This window comes from Plecotus auritus (assembly GCF_963455305.1).
Source record: "Plecotus auritus genome assembly, chromosome: 1".
Lineage (NCBI taxonomy): Eukaryota > Metazoa > Chordata > Mammalia > Chiroptera > Vespertilionidae > Plecotus > Plecotus auritus.
The window spans coordinates 107,825,515-107,848,747 of record NC_137770.1 but is presented as its reverse complement, the minus strand read 5'-3'; the positions used below and the strand labels follow the sequence as shown (position 1 = coordinate 107,848,747).

General features: G+C 39.2%; 1 protein-coding gene across 1 annotated transcript in view; it reads left to right on the top strand.

Moving 5' to 3' along the window:
• KIF5B (kinesin family member 5B) overlaps positions 1-23,233 on the top strand; it is a 91,525-nt gene that overhangs the window by 32,497 nt on the left and 35,795 nt on the right. Inside the window, exons 3-9 of the mRNA XM_080686169.1 lie at positions 17,318-17,391; positions 18,396-18,500; positions 18,987-19,035; positions 21,280-21,335; positions 21,426-21,513; positions 21,665-21,789; positions 23,050-23,154. Coding sequence (XP_080542295.1) covers positions 17,318-17,391; positions 18,396-18,500; positions 18,987-19,035; positions 21,280-21,335; positions 21,426-21,513; positions 21,665-21,789; positions 23,050-23,154 — 602 coding nt within the window. The remainder of the gene's footprint in view (positions 1-17,317; positions 17,392-18,395; positions 18,501-18,986; positions 19,036-21,279; positions 21,336-21,425; positions 21,514-21,664; positions 21,790-23,049; positions 23,155-23,233) is intronic.

The following is a 23,233-nucleotide window of genomic DNA, read 5'->3' as shown; positions in this document are numbered from 1 at the left end:
TTATTATTTCCTTCTACTTTTCAGGGCTTTCTTGTTGCTCTCTTTCTAATTCTTTAAGTTGTAGGGTTAAATAGTTTATTATTGATTTTTCTTGTGTTTTGAGATAGGCCTGTAGTGCTATGACCTTCCCTCTCAGGATTACTTTTGCTGTATCCCATAGATTTTAGGTTTTTGGTTTTTGTGTGATCATGTTCATTTGTTTTCAGGAAGTTTTTTTTTTTCTTTCTTTCTTTGTTGAAATAATTGGTAACCCATTCATTGTTTAATAACATGCTATATAGTCTCCAAGTGTTGGAATGTTTTTGAGGATTTTTACTATACTTGGTTTATAATTTCATTCCTCTATTATCTGACAAGATGTTTGATATGATTTCATCTTTGGGAATGACCCATGTGCACTTGAAGAATGTATATTCTGCACCTTGCGGTGAAATGACCTATAATGGTCAATTAAATCCCTCTGATCCAGTGTGTCATTTAGAGTCACTGTTTCCTTGCTAATCTTTTGTCTGTAAGATATACCCAGGAAAGTTGGCAGGTGTTTAAGTCCCCTACTATGAGTATATTGCTGTCAATCTTTTCCTCAATGTCCTCCAGATGCTTCATATATATATATATATATATATATATATATATGTATATATATATGTATATATATATATGTATGTATATGTGTATGTATATGTATATGTATATGTATATATATACACACACACACACACACACACTAGAGGCACAGTGCACAGCATTCGTGCAAGGGTAAGGTCCCTAGTGGCTGCCGACCGGGGCCTTCCTTCATTCCATGCCGCCCCCTGGTGGGTCAGCGCACGTCATAGAAGCGGTCAAACTCCCGGTCAGTCGAACTCCCGGAGGGACACTTTGCATGTTAGACATATATATATAGCTTTAGGTGTTCCTTTGTTGGGTGCATATATGTTTACCAGGGTTATATCCTCTTGTTGGCTCAATCCCTTTTGTATTATCTAGTGACTTTTATTGTCTCTTGTGAAGGCCTTCATTTTGAAGTCTACTTTGTCAGATACGAGTATTGCCATCCCAGGCTTTTGTTTCTATTTGCATGGAAAATTTTTTCCCATCCTTTCACTCATCCTCTGTGACGATTTTGTTCTAAGGTGGTCTCTTGTAGACAGCATATATTTGGGTCATGTTTTCATGTCCATCAGGTACCCAAAGTCATTTGATTACAGCGTTTAATCCATTTATATTTAAAGTTATTACTAATATGTACTTATTTATTGCCATTTTAATTCCTTAAACCTGTGTTTCTCTCTGTATATTTCTTATTATTAATACAGCAGTCCCTTTAGTATTTCTTTTCTGGTTTGGTGGTGATAAGCTCCTTTAGCCTTTTTGTTTTTTGTCTAAGAAGCTCTTTATTTCACTATCTATATTTGGAATAATAGCCTTGTTGGATATAGTAATCTTGGTTTCATATTCTTCACTTTCATTACCTTGAATACTTCATCCCATTCCCTTCTGGCCTGTAGAGTTTCTTATGTAAAATCAGCCGACAGCCTTATGGGAACTCCTTTGTAGGTAAAAAAAATTGCTTTTCTCTTGCTGCCTTTAAAATTCTCTTTGTCTTTCATTTTTGGCATTTTAATTCTGATGTGTCTGTGTGGGAGGCTGTTTGGGTTCTCCTTGGTTGGGACTCTCTGTGCCTTCTGAACCTGTGTGACTTTTCCCTTCACCAGGTACAGACGTTTTCTGCCATTATTTCTTCAAACATGTTCTCTATGCCTTGCTTACTGTCTTCCCTTTCTGTCACTCCTATTATGAGAATAGTTTTACATTTTCTGTTGTCCCACAGTTCCCTTAAGCTGTCCTGTTTGTTTTTCTTTTTGGTTCTCTGATTGATTTTTTTTTTTCTACCCTGTCTTCTAATTCACTGATCCAACCTCGGCTTCCCCTAATCTGCTGTTCATTTGTTCCATTGTGTTTTTAGTGCTGTGTCATTCTCTATATGCTGTTTAGTATCTTTAACATCATTATGCTGAACTCTATGTCTGATAATTTCTTATTTCCATTTCATTTGGCTTTTCCTCTGAAGAATTCTCTTATTCTTTCAGTTGGTGCTTTTTTTCTTCCCATTTTGATTGCTTGTTTACATTTGTGACTATGTATTAGGTAGATCTGCAATGTCTCCCAAGCTCTAGTGCAGGACAGTTTCAGATGCTGTTTCTCACTGGCCCTGTGTATTCTGTTTAGAGCTACCAGTAACGTTGGTTCCTCTGCTGGGGCTGGGTGCCTTTGGAAAGGACCATGATGTGCATCAAGGTGTGCTTTTCCCAGCCCAGGGCCCCGAATTAGATCAGGAAAATCCTGCTGTCTGATAGTTATCAGTCTTGATCAGCCTGTGGCTATCAACCACAGGGTGGGGTGAAAGGATTCCTGACAGGGTGGGGCAATTGCTTCTGCTTGCAGGCTGATTATTATTCTCAGTCTCTTAATGGGCCTCAGAAACTCCACAGGATGTTGTACAGGGTCTTTTAAAGCATGGAGTAACTGCTTTTCCTCCAGGCAAAAACCACCTGGATAACAAACAACTGCTGGAGAAAGATGCCTCCTCAGTGTGAGGGAATATCTTAGCACGGGAAACTACGGTGCCTGCCTTCTGAGGTCTAACTCAAGAGCCCCCAACTCTGCCTTCTGCTCACACAGCTGCAGTCCACAGTCCTCCCTTTGACAAACCCCAAAGTGAGTGCTGTACATGAAATTTCATGCATTGGCCCTTTAAGAGGGTGCCTGCATTTCCAGTCATCTCTCCCTGACAGATAGCAACCCTGCTGCTTTTCACAGCCAGATGTTATATGGGCACATTTCTCAGTTGTGGTGTTCTGGGCTGGATAGACCAACTTGGGTTGTAGACTCCAGAGTTCTCAGTGGAAACCCCTCACAGCTAATATATCCCTCCGGAACTTTACCTGCTGCCTTTGGAAGCCTGTCCAGCCCTTCATGCCTCTGCACTTCCTATCAGTTTCTATGTGGTCTCTGCTTTCCATCTTTGGTTATCAGGGTTCTCTCCAACTAGTCTTCAGTTGATTATTTAGCTTGATTTTTCTTTTATTTTAATTGTTTCTCCATTTAGAGCCTGGGAGCATGTCAGTGTGGCTTCCACTTACTCCAGTGCCACATTGGATTCCCACTATTATTCCCATTAATAGACTCTCCATCTCATGTTTCTTTTCTTTCTCTTCTGCAATGCCTATTGTTCTAATATTGCTTTTTGTGATGGATTGTGGGAACCCCTTTCACGTCCTGCGTGGTTCAGGGCCCACTCAGGGTCCGGTTTCTGGAGAAGGCCGCACACAAATGAAGAGAGAGACTAGAAAAGAGTTAATTTGGGAAAATGGGGGGCCAGGCGGGAGCCCACCTCTAGTGGGAGGACTACCCTTTGCTCTGGCCTTGCAATCCCTTTTATTGAGACTATGGGATACGCCCATAACCTTTAGGCAGGAAATTCCAATAACAGAAATTTACATAGGAGAAACAGAGTTGGAGGCTGCTTCAGCTAACAATGTTTCAACTAAACAGTGAGTGATTAAAACAATTAAGGTTGTTGACCAGCCTTCCCAGTTTCCTGGCCACATCTTTCTATTAGTGGTAGAATGATTGGTTTCCGGCATCTCCCCCGTTTCTTTCCTTAAAAAAAAATCTTGCATCTGCAGACCAGAAATAAACACATAAGAACAAAAATGTTTTGAGTCCCAGTTTCAATGTCCAACAGTTCTGAGTCCCAGTTTCAGTGTCAAACAGTTCCTTATGTGTACATGTCAGCAATGATATCTGGATGGTGGACAAATGGTGGTAATGCCAGGTCCGACCCCTCTCTGGTTTGGTCCTAGGCAACCTGCAGCGTCGCACAGCTGCTGACTGCTAGCGTGGCAAGGTGTCGTCAGTGTCTTCCATCTTTAGACTGTTTCTCCTCTTGTCTTCCTGGTTGGAGCAGACGTGTCAATTCCTCTTTGTTGCAGGAATCCACATGGTCTTGTTTTCTGAAAATATACAAACATATTCTCGACCAAAAGTTAATAAAGGAATCTTTTCTATAAATTTTACTTGGGATCCTTTTTATTTTTTGCCCAAAAGATTTTCCTTTGGCCTATTTTGATACCATGTATGTTTTTCATTGGTGTCTTGCTGTTAGCATTACAAATGAAAATGAAAATTTTTTAAAGTAAAAATTTTCTAGATGTAATTTACTTACAGAATATTTTTCCTTACATGCTATTTTTCCACTATCCTCCCTTTTTTTGATTTAATTATTAGAAGGCTTTTAGAAAATATATAATGCAGTCTTGATAACTTTAAATTTTAATTTTTTGCACAAAAATATGACTGCTTTAGGTTCATTGCATGTTAAGCAATTTTACCATGAGATGAACTACCAATAGAAATTTTAATTAATAGTTTAGGAACAGCCTTTTGTCCAGTACAATTAAATTTTCTTGAATATTCACTTATTTCAATTAGCCAATTTAAATTAATCTGAAAACTTGACTATTTTACTGTCAAATTTAATATTCTAACAACAATCTTAGTTTACCCTGTAAATATTAATGGAAAGGATTATTTGCATCCTTGAGTAGGCCCTGAGCATTCCCGATGCTAAGTTGGATTTAGATATAGGGCAGCTGCTGTCAGTCCAGTCTCTGTCTGTTGCCTAGGCCCCAATCTGAGCTGGTCCAAGTCACTTTCTGTTCCCTGGTTCCCGATCTGAGCTGGGTGTGGGAAGTGCGAAGCAGCCATGGGGCAGGAGACCTCCCTCAGAAGGGGCTAGGATTCAGGCCCCTGCAAGGTTAGGGGGGTGAGGGTCTATGCCCCACCTCTGTTAACCCCCAAGTTCTCTCCTGATGGCCCCTCTGCGACTGTGCCTGTCTTAGGTTGTTCCTTCCTTGAGGAATCTTACCCGTCTCTGGCTAACCAGCCATCCTCCGGGGCCAAGCAGGGTAATGTGAGGTTCATTTCTGTCTCCTTGGTAGTCTATGCCCCCCTGGCCTCCACGCCCAGCGCCTGCCTCAGGATCCCACCTAGGCCGCCGGTGGGGCCCCAGCACTGATCACAGATCTTGGGAAACCCAGGTTTCTTCTCCAGGGAGGGCCCAGCTCACGCCATTGGGCCTGAGACAGATCCATGGTACCAGCCACCACAAGGCTTCAACCTCAGCATAAACAGAAAGTTCAGGCAACAGCTGTGGGAGGGTCCCTCTTGGCAAAAAGTTCAAGAAGGGCCAATATAGAATGCTCAAGTGCCTTCCCAAGAGGCCTTCCACACAGTGGAAGGGATTAAATCCTTTTATGTCTTTTATATTACTGCCAATCATTCAAAGAATTAGTTTGTAAGTTTGTTTGGGATAGTTGTTCAATATGCTGTTGTAAAATATCAAAAATTATAATGACATTGTAGAATAATATCATGTAAGGATATTCTTTGCTTTAGGCCATGGCAATTCAATTTCAAACTGGCTGTCAATTTTTCTTTTTGTATAGAAAAGGTCTTAGTTACATTTTTTGCACCTCTCCCAGGAGCAAGTAATGATAGTACACGTGTTTTTGCTTTTGCTCCCCTCCTTTGGTGTCCATGCAAGCCAGAGGCCTCTCTTTAATTTTACACACAAAGGAGCAGTGGTTTGATTTTGTGTCATACAAAAGGGAAGCTGGGTGGCGACACCTGTGTAATTATACTTCCTTGCCCCACCCATGTTCCTCCTGGATGAACCAAGGTGTTTGGCATTATTGATGACTACATTAGGCGGGGATCAGTCCACATAAGGGTTCTTACCCATGAAGGGTCAGGAACATAAGTCAAAAATACTTCCCCATTTTTGCCCATTTTCCCCAGGTAATATTACCGTACAGCTGATCACTACTAGCATGGCAAGAAAGACCTTCTCAGGAGTCTGTACCGTCTTCTTTACCATGCTCCAGGTGGTCTCTGGGCTGTTTGTTGTCCAGCTCGTCCTCCTCCTGCTCCTCATCTTCAGTGGATTGCTTGGAGTCACTGCTCTCTGTGGCTGAGGTCGTTGATTGTCTGCAGCTGCATGGTGTGGCTCCAGGCGCAAGGTCCTCAGTCTGGCTAGTTTCTCTCTTGGATCCCTGTTGCAGTTTAATATTTCTAGCAGGAATCCACACGGGTTTGGAAAAATTCTCTGGAAATATACAAGCATACCCTCTGCCAAAGGTTAGTAATGGATCAGGTCCCTGCCATAAACCAGATTCGGGATCCTTCCATTTAACTAGACCATTTTCTTTTGTTTTGTTCTGACACCAATGCAGCTCCATAGGTGTCTTTCCATCAGCATCACAAGTGAAAAAATTTAAAGTAATTAAGGCTTGGTGCAGCCTACCCGCAGGTGATTTCTCCATCATCCCCCCTTTTGTTTTTCAAGTTGGGATTTTAGCCGCTGATGCTGTCGTTCAATAATGGCCTGTCCTTGGGAATTATATATACAGGATATTCCTGTAATATGCTGAATTTTCCACCTTTTACAAAATTCCTGGAATTGACAGCTGTGTAAGCAGGCCCATTATCAGTTTTAATAATTTTTGGAATTCCCATGACAGCAAAAGCAGCTAGGCAATGATTAATAACCTGTTTTGCTGTTTCTCCTGTAGATGCAGTAGCCCATAGGACTTTTGAAAAGGTATCTACAGAGATATGTAATGCCCCAAGGCGTCCAAAGGAATTATAATGTGTTACATCCATTTGCCAGATATGGTCTCCCCTAGGGTTGACTCCTGTGTTAAGCCCTTGAGGTAGATGTAACATGCAAGTGGGATGTAACATGCAAGTGAGGTAGATGTAACATGCAAAAATAATCTGTTTTGCCTGTTGTCGAGTGATTGAGAATTGTTTAGACAGCATTTTGGCAGGCAGATGTAAAAGCTGATGAGATTCTAAGGCTTCTTTTAATAAAGCAACCAGTTTATCAGCCTGTGCATTTCCTTTTGTTAAAGGAACAGGTAAGACACTATGAGCCCTGATATGGGTGATGTAAAAAGGATATTGTCTCTGTTGTACAATCTGCTGAACTTGTTTAAATAGTAAAAATAAACTGGTCACTGAGCCATTTCAACCGGGCAGTTTCAATTCTATTCACTAAGTTTGCAGCATAAAAGGAATCAGAGACAATATTAAGAGATTCTTGGAAATCCTGCAATGCAGCCTTAATGGCTTCTAATTCAATTCTTTGTACAGAAGTATGACTGGTCAGTATGACTCGGTCTGAATTCATTGTATGATAGGCAGCTTTCCCATTATATGATCCATCAGTAAAAACAGTTAAAGCTCCAGGAATAGGTTCCTGCCTAGTATTTTTTGGTATAATGATGGAGGTATTATATAAAAATTGTAATTTATCTTTTAATAGATGACAGCTAAGTTCCCCTGAATATCCACTTAGCCCAATTTGCCAATTTATATCAATCTGAAATAACATTTCTAATTGCTTTCCAGTGAGGGGGAGGTAGATACGCTGGGCTCTTCCCCTCTAAGCTGTTTACAACGTTTTCTAATTTGAAATATTAATTGGGCCAATAGTTCTACATAAGTAACCGCAGGTTTAGAGGATTGATGCCCTAGGTGGACCCATTCAATAATGGCAGGAGAATTTTTATTTTGAAAGATGACTTCAGTGGGACTATTTGCAGTAGGGTTAATTTGTCCCAATAAAGGTAATTCGGGCTATACCTGTGCTACTTGGGCTGAGGAAATTGCCTGCTCAATTCTTAGCAGCTTATTCCTAGCTTCATCTGTTAATGTTCGGGGAGAGGAAAGATTAGCGTCACCTCTAAGTAAATTAAATAAGTTTGTCATTTCTCCTGTAGAGATCTTCAGATAAGGTCTTAACCAGTTAATGTCCCCTAATAATTTCTGAAAGTCATTTAAAGTTTTAAGACAATCTTTTCTTATCTCCACCTTCTGAGGTCTAATGCATTGGTTATCAATTACAATCCTTATGATATTTGAAGGAAACCTCTTTATTTCCTTCCAAAATAATTTTCAGGCTACAGAGAGTTTCATTTAAAAATCTTTGTCACATGAAACAATTTCTCTTAAGGTTATGGTGACCACTAGTACAGATTAGATTTAATTTTTTTTTTAAATATATTTTATTGATTTTTTACAGAGAGGAAGGGAGAGGGATAGAGAGTTAGAAACATCGATGAGAGAGAAACATCGATCAGCTGCCTCTTGCACACCCCCTACTGGGGATGTGCCCGCAACCAAGGTACATGCCCTTGACTGGAATCGAACCTGGGACCTTTCAGTCCGCAGGCCGACGCTCTATCCACTGAGCCAAACCGGTCAGGGCTAGATTTAATATTTTAATAACAATCCTCAGTTTATCCTGTAAATACCAGTGAAAGAGATTTCAAAATTTTCAAATTTCTCCTTTTTTGTTAAGCTGGAAATTTTTTTAAGAGTATCCCCATTAGCTAATTTGCATATACAGAGGGATCATGGGAAGCCTTCAGTAACTTTCTTAGAATACTTAATCAAATTGCTTACAAAGACATTGGCTTATTCCAAAGGAAAGGGTTGGCCCCTACGGCTTCCAAGGAGACCAGCAAGCCATGTGGCCATCATGGCGGCTGTCTAATCTGTTCTTTTAAAAGACAAATTTATATTGCAGACAAACAAAAATCTCACTAGCTGTTTCTGGTCTTTATTAGAATTGTTTATAAAAATATTGGCTTTTCATTTAGCTGAAAACCTTGATTATAATTTAAAAAGCTAATTTATTTAAGTAATTAAAGTAGGTATCTTCATTTAAAAAGCAAAGCAAATTTAGTAAATGTTTACGTCTGATTCACAAGCAGCAAATGTTGCCCCGCCTCTTAGCTTAATTAAGAATGCACACGGCTACGGGCTTTTTGTCATTTTAAATTCTGCTGTTGGATTATAAGAAATATTTAGTTACTTCATTTTGCCCTTCTTAGAGGACAAAACCTTCATAACATTTAAAATATATTTATTAATTTTTATTTGATAAGGCTTTCCATGTAATTTCAAGAATATTAGATCTGTTAAATTTAAAAAGATTACCTTTAAGAAGAGAATAAATTTCTTGTATTACTCCGGGCCCTTGGAGCTTTCCAAGAATCATCTCTGTTAAAGCCTTGAAATTTTAACATAGAAAAAAACGATCAAATATATATATATCCATATATGATTTAAAGATTATAATACTTTTTATAATTATCTTAAGATATCAATTAGATTTTAAACTAGTTTTTGCATAGAAAAATTTGAATTAATCCTTTTTTAATTAGACCAATAAGCAACTTATTTTGAATTCCTAATTATTAGAGAAAACACATTTTATTTTCTCAAAAATAAGTTCTTATACTTTAGACATTTAATTACCACAACTATATAATTTCTCCCAATTTAATGTGCACTTTGAACTTTTAAAGCTGGCAAGTCAAATATATTTAGCATTTCCTAGATTAATAACACTTTACATTTTTAAGAAAAATACAAGACATAACCAATTAATAGATTCAATTCTGTCCTCTAGGTTTTTTATGAGGCAAATTTAAACTTTACTTTTTATTTGCCAGTAGCTCTGTAAAACCCGGTTTGGTTTATTCGAATGTAAAATACCACATTTTTCAAAGATGGTTCCTGGCAGGAAACTAGATTACCTGTCTGCTGGGGGAAGGGCGTCCACCCCTTCCTCCATTAACAAAGGGTGTAGCCAGTTACCTGGGCTACTTGGATCTTTATAATTAATACATTATTTATCTATATTTCAACAATTTCTTTGAGATTCTAGAGTCAATTATAATTAAGGCATTTAGTTTGTTTTTTTTTTTTTTTTTTTTTTTAACCACCTGATTGTTTCAAGATATGTATTTAATTCTTTTTTTTTTTTAAATAAATCTTTATTCAGATTATTACAATTATTTCTCCTTTTTCCCCCCATAGCTCCCCTCCACCCGGTTCCCACCCCACCTTCTGCCCTTACCTCCCCCCCACTGTCCTCATCCATAGGTGTATGATTTTTGTCCATTCTCTTCATGAACCCCCCATACCCCTTTCCCCCTGAGAATTATCAGTCCACTCCCTTTCTATGCCCCTGATTCTATTATATTCACCAGATTATTCTGCTCCTCAGGTTTTTAATTCACTTGATTTTTAGGTTCGCTTGTTGATAGATATGTATTTGTTGTTCATAATTTTTCTCTTTACTTTTTTCTTCTTCCTCTTCTTTAAGAATACCTTTCAGCATTTCATATAATACTGGTTTGGTGGTGATGAACTCCTTCAGCTTTTTCTTATCTGTGAAGCTCTTTATCTGCCCTTCAATTCTGAATGATAGCTTTGCTGGGTAGAGTAATCTTGGTTGTAGGTTCTTGCTATTCATCACATTGAAAATTTCTTGCCACTCCCGTCTGGCCTGCATAGTTTCTGTTGAAAAGTCAGCTGACAGTCGTATGGGTGCTCCCTTGTAGGTAACTAACTGTTTTTCTCTTGCTGCTTTTAATATTCTCTCTTTGTCTTTTGCTCTTGGCATTTTAATTATGATGTGTCTTGGTGTGGTCCTCTTTGGATTCCTTTTGTTTGGGGTTCTGTGGGCTTCCTGGACTTGTAAGTCTATTTCTTTCACCAGGTGGGGGAAGTTTTCTGTCATTATTTCTTCAAATAGGTTTTCAGTATCTTGCTCTCTCTCTTCTTCTGGCACCCCCATAATTCTGATGTTGGTACGCTTGAAGTTGTCCCAGAGTCTTCTTACATTATCTTCAACTTTTTGGATTTTTTTTTTTGCTTTTTGCTTTTTCGGTTGAGTGTTTTTTGCTTCTTTGTATTTCAATTCTTTGACTTGATTCTTGTGTTCCTCTATTCTGTTTCTGGGTCTCTGTATAATATTTTTTATTTCAGTCAGTGTATGTTTAATTTCTAGTTGGTCCTTTTTCATATCTTCGAGGGTCTCGTTATATTTATCGGCCTTTTCTAGGATATTCTTAAAAAGTCTTATAACCGTGGTTTTGAATTCTATATCCAGTCGTTTGTTTTCCTCCATTTCTTTCGTTTGTGATCTGATTCTTTGACCCCGCATTGTCACTGATTCCTTGAGTTGGTAAGGTAGATATTTGTGCTAGGTTTCCAATAAGGCCCAGTGGGTCTGCTTCCCCAGTTAACCTGAGGTGGACACTCTTGGTGCACCCCTTTGTGGACTGTGTGTACAGCCTTGTTGTAATTAAGTCTTTATTGTTGTTGGTATCACTGGGAAGAATTGACCTCCGGGTCAGTTGGCTATAAGGATCAGCTGTGTCTATGCTGGGAGAAGTTCGGTGCTGGAGACAGCCTTATAGGATTAGACTTGCCAAATTGCAATAGGCTCTGTGCTCAGCTTGGATGGGGTGGAGTCTCAGTCTTGGCTTCCTGTCAGCCTTGCCCTTGCGCGCATGTGCGCTTTCAGTCCTCCGCCTTCCCCAGCTCGAGTCTCCGCCTGAGAGTCCAGACTCCCCCCACAAGAGCGTGGGTCCCCAGGGGCTCGCCTGGAACTGGGGTTCACTGCAGTCAGAACTGGGCCTCAGTGCAGTCAGAATCCTCTGACTCCCTTCCACTAGGGAAAGCCTGTGGCAACCTCTGCATCCTTTGTGCGCACTGGCCCGCGCGACTTCAGACTTCTGCCTTTCCCAGCTCGAGTCTCTGCCCGAGAGTCCAGACTCCCCCCGTAAGAGCGTGGGTCCCCAGGGGTTCGCCCGGAACTGGGGTTCAGTGCAGTCAGAACTGGGGTTCAGTGCGGTCGGAGGCTTCCTTCCCCCTTCCGCCAGAGAAAGTCAGCCAGGCTCTCAGCCGCCCTTCCTCTCTGCGCGCACAAAGCCCCTTTGCCGTACCTCCAATTCTCTGTGAGCTTTTCTTTTTCCTTCTAGTTGTAGAATTTTCACTCAGCCAGCTTTCCTGTGGTTCTGGATGGTGTCCGTTCTGTCTTTTAGTTGTAGTTTTGAAATTGTTGTGTGAGGCAGCAGTTTAGGTGTTTACCTATGCCGCCATCTTGGTTTCTCCCCTAAGGCATTTACTTTGGATAAATTCTATAACAGAGACAAATTTACTTATTTTCTCGTAGGCCTTAAAAGTTAACTTAACAAGGTTCATTAGCATTTTAAAAACTACTGTTGCTGGAATTAGCTTGAATTTCTTTCGAGAAGACTTTTTTGCCATTTTTCTTAGGAAAAAGAACCAGTTCTGGGTTTCTCATTTTCTATAGCTTTTGCAGAGAGATTCCAGCTGAAGACAATCTAAATGTCTGAAATCGGACCATGCGCGCATTCTGTCTTACAGCTAGGTTCTCTCCCCAGGAGCACAGAAATTCCAGACACATTTCTAAACTTTTAAGACTTTTTCATGGCGAGAAAGGAAACTTTAAATTAGCATACTGGGAGAGTGGGCTTCCATATTGGATCTCCACGTGTCTCCCTTCCCCCACATCCTGCTTACTTTGGGGCAAGTTTCAGCAACAGATCTGGCCGAATTTCTTTTCATGCTTAAAAGATAGACAGATCTTAAATTTTTTCTTTCTTTTTCGCTTTCCAAAATTATAACTAGCACCCAATTTGGCCAAGATTTGCATTTCCCTGCGAGTTCTTTTATAATTTTTAAATGAAACCTTAAGTAATCTCATTGCGGGAGAGCGGATAGCCTTGCCCTCTCCTGCCACCTTTAAATTTCTCCATACCAGAGGCAGTTTCAGCAGCGGATTTTCATTTCTTATTACAGATTTTAAATTCCAAATACCAATTAAGATTTTAATTTGAATGAGAAACCACATTATTTTATAACCTAATTCTTCCCCATTAGCCTGGCTGAAAAAGATGTTCCCACCCTACTTAACAGATCACGACTCTGCAGCTAGTCCGTGGGCTTTGTGTGCGGTGAACCTCCCTCATCTTTTTCTCGGTGAATTTTTTCCTTTCCTTCGCTCTTAGGCGAAAAATATCATCTCCTCCAGAAGTCCCGAGTTCAGGCGCCAGATGTGGGAACCCCTTTCACGTCCCGCGTGGTTCAGGGTTCCTGTTCAGGGTTCGGGTTCTGGAGAAGGCCGCACACAAATGAAGAGAGAGACTAGAAAAGAGTTAACTTGGGAAAATGGGGGGCCAGGAGGGAGCCCACCTCTAGTGGGAGGACTACCCTTTGCTCTGGCCTTGCAATCCCTTTTATTGAGACTATGGGATACGCCCATAACCTTTAGGCAGGAAATTCCAATAACAGAAATTTACATAGGAGAAACAGAGTTGGAGGCTGCTTCAGCTAACAATGTTTCAACTAAACAGTGAGTGATTAAAACAATTAAGGTTGTTGACCAGCCTTCCCAGTTTCCTGGCCACATCTTTCTATTAGTGGTAGAATGATTGGTTTCTGGCAATGGATTCAGATAGGTCTTGTAGAGCTCTTTTTTAAAAAATATATTTTTATTGATTTCAGAGAGGAAGGGATAGGGAGAGAGAAATAGAAACATTAATGATGAGAGAATCGTTAATCAGCTGCCTCTTGCACACCCCCTACAACCTGGGCATGTGCCTTTTATCGGAGTTGAACCCAGCACCCTTCAGTCCACAGGCCTACTATCCACCGAGCCAAACCAGCTAGGGCAAGCTCTTTATTTTTCTTTATGCTCAGCTCTATTTTTTTCCTCTGTGTCATTTCTTGATTCCTGTCTTCAGTATCTCTAAATCTTTCCTCTATCAGTTTGGTTCTGTTTTCTATGCTCAGTTCACTCTTAATCTCATGCTTTATTTCCAAGATTTCTGATTGGTTCTTCATTAAAGTTTCATTCTCTTTGGTAAAGTACTTTTGTTTGTTGATTTATTTTCTGAGTGCACTGAATTGCCTGTCAGTATTTTCTTACATCTTGTAGAGTATATTTAGAACTGCAATCATGAAATCTGTCTTTTATATTATATATTTCCATATTTCCACCTTGCTTTCTAGCAATTTTTCATTTTCTTTCTGGTCATCCTTATTACTGTGGTTTTCATGGTGTATGCTGGTCTCCTTTGATTATACATTTATTTCTTGAGTTCTTTCTACTACTTTGAAATATATGGTTCTGAATCTCAAGACTTTTTACTTCTGTGATCTCCTAGTCTTGAATCTCCGTTGCTTCCATAAGACAATACAGCTGCACTACTTGTGATGGGGTTTGTTTGGCTATCACCATAATGGCGATTCCTGACTTCTGTCTTGTCCCCCTCCAAGCACCCCTTCAGGAGATCAGTCACAGAGGGGAAGTGTTCCTACTAAAATAACTCTTTGTTTAAAGTTAATATGGTCCTGGTCCCAATACCTAGGGCAAAAGGAGCCAAGTTTTGAGAGTCTAAGTGGCAGCAGGGCTCTGTTGTTCCATTTCTTTGTCTAAAACACTACTGCCGGTCAGATAGTGGAGAGCTGCATGGTAGAACCCAGCGCTCTGTCAGGCATCTGCTGACTCTGACACTGGTTGCTTCCTTGCCACTGGCTGCCCTCCTGCAGCTCTGTTCCTCCCAACTGAAGGAAGAAGAGCCTGCTACCTCAGCTTTTTTCCCCTCTCCCCGCCGGCCAAGCCACGAGTTCCCGGCTGCAGGGTTGCACTTGTTGTGGTCTGCACTTTCCTCCCTTCTCGTCTCCCCATTATTCCCGGTTGTCCAACTTTAGATGTTTCAATGAGCGGGTCTCTCAGGCATGTGTCTATGTTGAGAAGTGATTTCTTTGTTGAATTATAGTTGGTTAACTTGTTGAAATTTCAGGAACAGAGGACAAGGTGTGCTCTCATACCTCCATTCCTCTGACTTCACTCCTCAAGAATCCTGAGCTAGTCTTAAAGATGCATAAAGAGTAGGGACTAAGAGGTTTGCCTTCCATGCATAGAGAGAGGTCACATGGGTTAATGCATGCCCATATAAGAAGGGTATCACCCATGGGGGGAACATACATTATGGTGTGACTGTGAAGTTGAACCATATGAAATTGTCAGATTTGTCCATTATTATCAACAAAAATAGTAATGTGAGGGAAAGGGTGGTGAGATGGAGCTGAAAAAGAGCCAAGTCAAAAAGTGCCTAATTTTATCTGATTATAGATATGTACTTGATTATAGATATGTACTTGAGTACATATCTTTTTCAGGTAGATAATTATTTTTTAAAGATCTATACTCAAAATAATGTGCCCTTTATTGTATGTAAATTTCGCAAAATGTATTAATTGATTTCAGAGAGGAAGGGAGAGGGAGAGAGATAGAAACATTAATGATGAGAATCATTGATTGGCTGCCTCCTGTATGTCCCACACTGGGGATCAATCCCACAACCTGGACATGTGCCCTGACCAGGAATCAAACCATGACCTCCTGGTTCATAGATTGATGCTCAACCACTGAACCACATCAGTCAGGCCCATTGTATGTAAATTTTACCTCAGAGGAATGAAACTGTAAAATATTGAATTCTAGTTAATAGTACATGCAAAGCAAAGTATGTAGGTGGAAGTCTGCATTTTACTTTGAGATACATTAAAAAATAAGATGGAAGGCCAGGTACATGGTTAAAGCAAACAGTAAAATAATAAAATGTTAATGGTAGAATCTTGGTGATGATTAAATACCAATGTTCACTGTAAAATTCATTCAGTTTTTCTGTATGTTTAGATTTTTTAAAATATTGGGACTTAATTACTATAGAAATCAAAATCAGGGATAGATATTAAGTTAGACAAAAAGGGATTATTTTTTCTAATTGATACAAATTTTATTACTTTGGGTGATATGTGACATATTTAGGAATCTCCTAATCAGTCCTTGTTAAATCCCCTGCACCCAGAGCAGAGCCTAGATTGTAGCAGGTGCTCAGTAAATATTTGAATGTTGCATATTCCCTAATCTCTATAATCATATAAAATTCTTGAAGTTGTATTTGAAGTCCCAAATACAATTGTGCTGCATACATTTATTATCCTAGAAGCCCTCATATAATACTGTTTCACGTAATACAAGTGTACTATCTATCTCTATATATAAAAGTCTAAGCGACTGTGACTGTTCCACCGGTAGCTATGATGCGCACTGACCACCAGGGGGCAGACGCTCAACGCACAGGCATGGAAACATGGAACAGACTGATGAATCTCAGAGGGAAGAGGAGAGGGGGGAGGGCGGGAAGAGATTAACCAAAGATCTTACATGCATACTAGAGGCCCAATCCATGCAGCAGTGGGGTCCCTCGGCCGGGCCTTTGGGGACCGGACTGAAACGGGCAGTCCGACATCCCCTGGGGAGTTCCGGATTGCAAGAGGGCAATCTATTACCTTGTTAGTTGTGTCCAGTGTTGGGACAGCTTTTTCCCCTTTAAAAACAATCAGTTGAAAAAACAAGGATTGGCTTGTTTACAAATTTTACTTTTCACTGTTACCATCTCCTATTTACAACAGAGGCTTCTCTTTACTTAGGCTTCCTTTAGAGTAGAATGTAATTTCATAATATTTTCCTTGTCACCAAGACAGAACAAACTGAATCCCTGAAAACTGGAAATCAAAAGGTCACCTTCTTATTTACTCTATTCTTTTTCCCCCTTCATCCTATTGGAGGAAGATACTTAGATGTTAATAGTAGATTTGGGGTAAACAAAGGGCTAGAAAATATGTTTTTAATTTCACAGCAAACTTTCTAATAACTGCTTTTGAGGGTAGGACTGGGCTTGTTATACTTTGTGTATGAGGAATGTATAGGTTTGTGAGATTTAACCACCAGTTAACCACCAATCATTAGTCCTATTTCTAAAACTCATTCATATCTGCATGTAAATAGGCAGAAAATTATTTTTCTTTTAGGTCATATAAAGCTTTAGCATACAGATGTAATGACAAGAACAAAGACTCATTTCCTACATTTGAGATGTACACTGACATAAATGATTATAAGCAACAGATGTACACTGACATAAATGATTATAAGCAACAGAATATAAAATTTGTTTCTTGTTAACCACAGAAAGTAATCTGGAATGGAGAGAAAGTAATTGCTTAGATTGTTACTAAGAAAGTTACTATTAAATATATTATTTATTTTCTTTAATGTCTTTATAAATCTTTCATGTACTAAATTTTTACTTTGATATTAACATGAAGAAAATCTGAAATCTTCCTTACCATTCTTCCCACGAATAGTTTATTATGTTTATGCATGGATAAGGGATAGAGTTAATGTGTATGTGTGCATTTTTTTTAGAATATTTTCTAACATTAAGTAATTTCTTAAGAATTTTACTTGAGGAAAAGAATTCCCTGAAGTATGAAATCTCTTACTATCTTATAGATGTACTTGAGGGTTACAACGGAACAATATTTGCATATGGACAGACATCCTCTGGGAAGACACACACAATGGAGGTAACATTTTGTAGTGTGTACTTGGATATAGTTTGCAGTACAGACCCTACATTCAATCATATTTTGTGAAATAACTTAGCCATGCTTTAAACAGTTTATTTACTCCTTATTTATTCTTTGCTTTCTCTCACATGGTAGTACATGAATAACTTCATGATAGAATCTGGTTCTTTCTTGAGTTTGAATAGTGATGTTATATATTTTAAATATCTAGCTTTATCAGTTAGCATAACCATGAAATTATGAACATTTTAGAATTAAACAGGAATTTTCCGTTACTTTATAATGGAAAAATTTGAATATTTGTGTGTTTTCAATTCCATTCAGATAATTTAATTTCTTACTTCTCTCCTTGATCCCTTCTTCCCCCATATCTGCTATTCTTTTCTGATAATAACGTTTCTATAATTATCATTGCTACTATTAGTAGATATAGACATGTTTGAGCTTTGCTTCTAGAAGACTTTTACCACTGTTGCAGAGCTTTTGCCGCTGCTACAGAGCATCTGCTTTTATCATTTATCTGAGCTTACTATATAAAGTAAGTGACAGCTTATTCAATTCTGATAACTCATTTTTATAAAGTCCGAGAACAAGGACATTTAGCATATCCAGGAATTTGACTTGAAGTAGAAGGAACAGTGCAAATATATAAAGAAGCTAGACACTTTTCATAGAAGATGATCATTTACAAATGTGGATAACCTAAATCTAAGGATTAAATAAAAGGCTAAGATTAATTGGTAACCCATGTGATTATCCAGCTCTATATGTAACTTACCTAAGTTTGTATATGTATATACAATATTTATATGTAACTTACAAAAATATGTAAATTGTTTAATTGAATTGGTTTTTTATAGATATTTGTAGTGCCTTTTCACCAAAAAATGACAATCATTACAATTCCTATTCTCTATTGACTATAATTATACATTGAAATTTTGAATTTTAATTCATAATTTACAGTTTATTTAAGAAGTCTAGTCTTGTTTTCTGTTTAGGGAAAACTTCATGATCCAGAAGGCATGGGAATTATACCAAGAATAGTGCAAGATATTTTTAATTATATTTATTCCATGGATGAAAATTTGGAATTTCATATTAAGGTAAAATCCTTGGGGAAAGGTTGTATTTTATTTTATACCTAGAATAATTCTGTTCTAAAATATAATAAATGCTAATTTTTTTAAAAACATTTAAAAGTATTTGAGAATTATTTTTTGGACAGATATAGTTAATTCATCTGTCATTAGATAACCTTAAACAAGTTAGCCAAGTCTCTTTTGCCTTATTTTCCTTCTCTGTCAAATAAAGGAATTTGTTTGACTGTGGAACTTAAAGGTTCTTCTCTAATCTAGTTCATATTAGATGAAGATATATAATGGAAATTGCTTTTTAGTTATATAAACAGGTTAATAAAATTAAGTCTTCTGATTAGAATATGATCTATGGCTGAGTTGTTATTGATAACTCTGTCCCCTTAGTCTAGATGATGTCTGACACTCACTCTTCAATACATATTTAATGAGTAAGTGAATAAATTATTTTATAACTTCAATTGGTTGATCTTCTTTCCTTTATTTGCCTTTTAGGTTTCATATTTCGAAATTTATTTGGATAAGATAAGGGACCTATTAGATGGTAAGTTACCTTCTTGCCCTTTAATTATTTTAAAATAGCATGGGTTCTTTTTGTTTGTTGGTTTGGTTTGGTTTGGTTTGGTTTGGTTTGGTTTGGTTTGGCTTTGTTTGTTAATCTTTACCTGAGGATATTTTTCCCATTGATTTTTAGAGAAAGTGGTGGGGGCGGGGGCAGAGGGAAGGACAGAAATATCAATGTGAGGGAGACTCATTGATTGGTTGCCTCCTGCACTCGCCCGGACTGGGGCCAGAAATCAAACCTGCAACCCAGGTAAGTGTCCTTGACTGGGAGTCGGACCCGAGACCCTTCAGTGTGTGGGCTGACGTTCTAACCACTAAGAAACATGGACCAGGGCTATTATTTTTTTTAATAGTAGATGTGAGAACATTTTTTAGTTACCTATATGAAATTGACTTAAGTTATAGGAAACAGACATTAAATATTTTTTCTTTTAAAGTTTTAACTAAATGTCATTTGACACATGGGAGTAACTTATTTAAAGCAGCTATTTATTGATGCTTCTTAATTATTAATTAGAGCATTGAACTGGAGTTAGAGATCCTGAGTTCTGGTTTTCCATCAGCTGTCAATTAGTTAGATACACTAGAGGCCCAGTGCACGAAATTCTTGCATGGGTGTGGTCCCTAGGCCTGGCTGGCGATCGAAGTGCGAGCGTCTGGACTGGAAGGGCAGGTCCCAGCTGACCTCTGGGCCCCCAAGGTCCCGCACACCCCCTCCCGGCTCCCTTAACGCCTGGGAGCCACTGCTGCCACTGGTCGCCATCTGCGGGGTGATTGGGCCCCACTTGCATCCACTTTGACCTGGCACCACCCGCTTACCTGCTACACCATCCCGCTGCAGTCCCACTCTCATCGGGGCCAGCACCTCCATTGCTGCCTGCTGCCAGCGCCGTGTCACCAACGCCCGCCATGTTCCATTTCCTCCCCCCTCATCCTTCCCCAGTGGTCAGCGCACATCATAGCGAGCGCTCAAACTCCCAGTCGAGGGGACAATTTGCATATTTGGCTTTTATTATATAGGACTAGAGACCGGATGCATGAAATTCATATAACAGTAGGCCTTCCTACCCCCAGCTGCCAGCACCGGCTCCCCTCTGGCACCTGGGACCCGGGTTTTCCTCCAGCTGCCAGCAGGCACCTGGGACCTGGGCTTCCCTCACAGCCCCGGCTTTGTCCGGAAGGTCATCTGGAAGGACGTCCGGTCTAATTAGCATATTAAGCTTTTATTATTATAGACTAAGGGCCCAGTGCACGAATTCGTGCACCTTGAAAGGAACTGGTTCGCGAAGCTGTGGTGGGCACAGGGGCGGGTCTCGGCCCATCCTCTGTGACCCCGCCCAGCCCCTCCCACATGGCCTCGGTCCCCTGCCTGCCAGCAGTCCCACTCCCGCCACCACTGCTCCCACGCGCTGACAGCGCTGGCCCCACTCACACCTGCTGACGGCATGGAGCTATTGGGGCTGGCGCCAGCAGGGGGTGCAAGTGGTAGCCGCTGCCCTAATCGCCCCGCAGGAGCAGAGGGAGGTGGAGAAGCCCAGAGGGGCAATCGGGGCCGGCAGCCGCCACTTGCACCTACTGATAGCGCTGAGTGATCGGGGCTGGCGCCAGGCGCCAGCAGAGGGTGCGAGCAAAGGCTCCAGCCCTGGCAGCGGGTGCATACAGGGCTGGCGTTGGCAGCTGGTGTGAGCACTGGGTGGGACCACAGTGCACAGGAACAAAGAATTTTCAGTAACCATCAGAGGCTCCCCCAATGACAGCAACCAGCACCCCGCCTTGGTCTGGTGCCCTCACTCACCTGCTCCATCATCCCACCGTGGCCAACGACGCCTGCCATTTTCTACACCCACCCCCTGGTGGTCAGCGCACGTCATAGCGACCGGTTGTTCCACTATTCGGTCTACTTGCATAATAGGGTTTCATATATATATTTGTATATATACATATATATATTGTTTTGGGGCAAACCATTGAACCACTCTGGCTTAATGTTTTCATTTCCAACATGTGGGTGGTAGGTTGGACTGGACCTAAAATTCTATATTGCTGCATTGGATTCTATATAAATTTACTATTTCTATAGGGTCTTATTTTAATAGTGACCTTTTCATATTTTTAAAGTTTACCTATTATTATCAGGCTGATTTGGGAAGCAAACAATTGAATTTCATAGCCAGTGTTAGAGTTTAGGAAAGTGTTGCTAATATTATTTCTTTTTCTTTTTCAGTTTCAAAGACCAACCTTTCAGTTCATGAAGATAAAAACCGAGTTCCTTATGTAAAGGTACTAATAAAATAATATAGAATGATTATTTAGGAAAGCACTGAAATAAAAATTTATAAGGATATCAACATACTTAAAATTATTTTATAGGGTTGCACAGAGCGTTTTGTATGTAGTCCAGATGAAGTTATGGATACCATAGATGAAGGAAAATCCAACAGACATGTAGCAGTTACAAGTAAGTCAAATACTTTTTAACACTAGTTAAGGTACAAAACTGCCTTAAGTTATCTTTATCAAGCTGATTAGTTGTGAGATTTTTATGTTAATGTTTTAGAAATTAGTAAAGGAAAGCCAAGTTTATTTATAGTTGTGTAATTTCATTGCAGATATGAATGAACATAGCTCTAGAAGTCACAGTATATTTCTTATTAATGTAAAACAAGAGAACACGCAAACGGAGCAAAAGCTGAGTGGAAAACTTTATCTGGTTGATTTAGCGGGTAGTGAAAAGGTAAATCTTTTTACATATCTAAGCATTTTTGAGAGTTGCAAGCATCCATGTCAATACTTTATGATTACATAAACTAAATAACCAGTTCAAATCACTGTTATTTGGACTTAGTCCAGTTCAACCAATAGGTGTTACCTTTGACTTAAGATGTATGTTTTTATTAAGGATTTCTTTAGCTTATGTCATTATGAATTTTATTAGGTATCCTCCTAATATTTGGTATCTTTTTATCCATATTGGCAAAGGGCTCTCTGTGAAAACTGGTAACTATTCTTTAGTCCTTTCTACTTTGGGTGTACTTACTTCTTTCCTTTGGATGATTCTTTTTTTCTTTTTTTTTTAATTCTCATCCAGGAGTGAAGACATTTTTTTCCATTGATTTTTAGAGAGAGTAGAAGGGAGAAGGGAGGGTTGGGAGGGGGGAGAGAGAGAGAAACACTGACATGCGAGAGACACATTAATTTGTTGCCTCCTACTTGCGCCCTGACCAGGAATCAAACCCACAGCCCTTTGGTCCAGAGGCTGATGCTCTAACCACTGAGCAACTGGCCAGGGCTGATTATTTCATTTTTACAGTCCTATATAATCTTACTTTAGTTTATTTCAAAATAAGTGCTAATATTTTAATATTGACCTCTATGACCATTTTTGCTGTTTTACTAATTTTGTTTCTTCTAATTAGAATAATGTACCTATTTGCTACTACTCAAAAGTCTTACATCCATCCTTTTAAGCCTGTCTCTATTTTGCAGATTCTGAGAGGCCATTTCTTCCACCAACATTGCAACATATTATTCTATCCTATACTTAATATATGTATTTTACATTTTTAAAAAAGAAGCAAGTTTGCTTATATATTTAAATTCAATCTCAGTTTTCTAACGGTTCCATCAACAACAAACATTATGCTCTAGCAAATTTTAAAAGGTTCCTCTTTTCTGATGTAGCAAAGGGTACTAACAAATTAGTAAAATTTAAATACACATGTAAATTGGTTATTTTGAAGAACAAAAACTAAAAATAAAATTTGTTGTCTCTTTTAATTATGTTCTTGTTATGCAGGTAGTTATTTAACCAAGTTCTTAAAAGAATAATATTTGAGAAATAGTGGTACCTGAGAGTAAACACTTGGCAAATAATGTCATAAAGCTTTACTTTTCTTTCTGTTTTGCTGATTATTGATGACTTCTGAACTTTTTAGAAAATTTAAAAATTCATTTTAAACTTGTAATTTTTATTTTTTTTTAATCTTATGGATAGGTTAGTAAAACTGGAGCTGAAGGTGCTGTGCTGGATGAAGCTAAGAACATCAACAAGTCACTTTCTGCTCTTGGAAATGTTATTTCTGCTTTGGCCGAGGGTAGTGTAAGTATGTCCTCTATTTCCCTGTCCTTATGGGGGATTACTGAATTACTTAAGAGTGTGTGTGTGTGTGTGATTCACT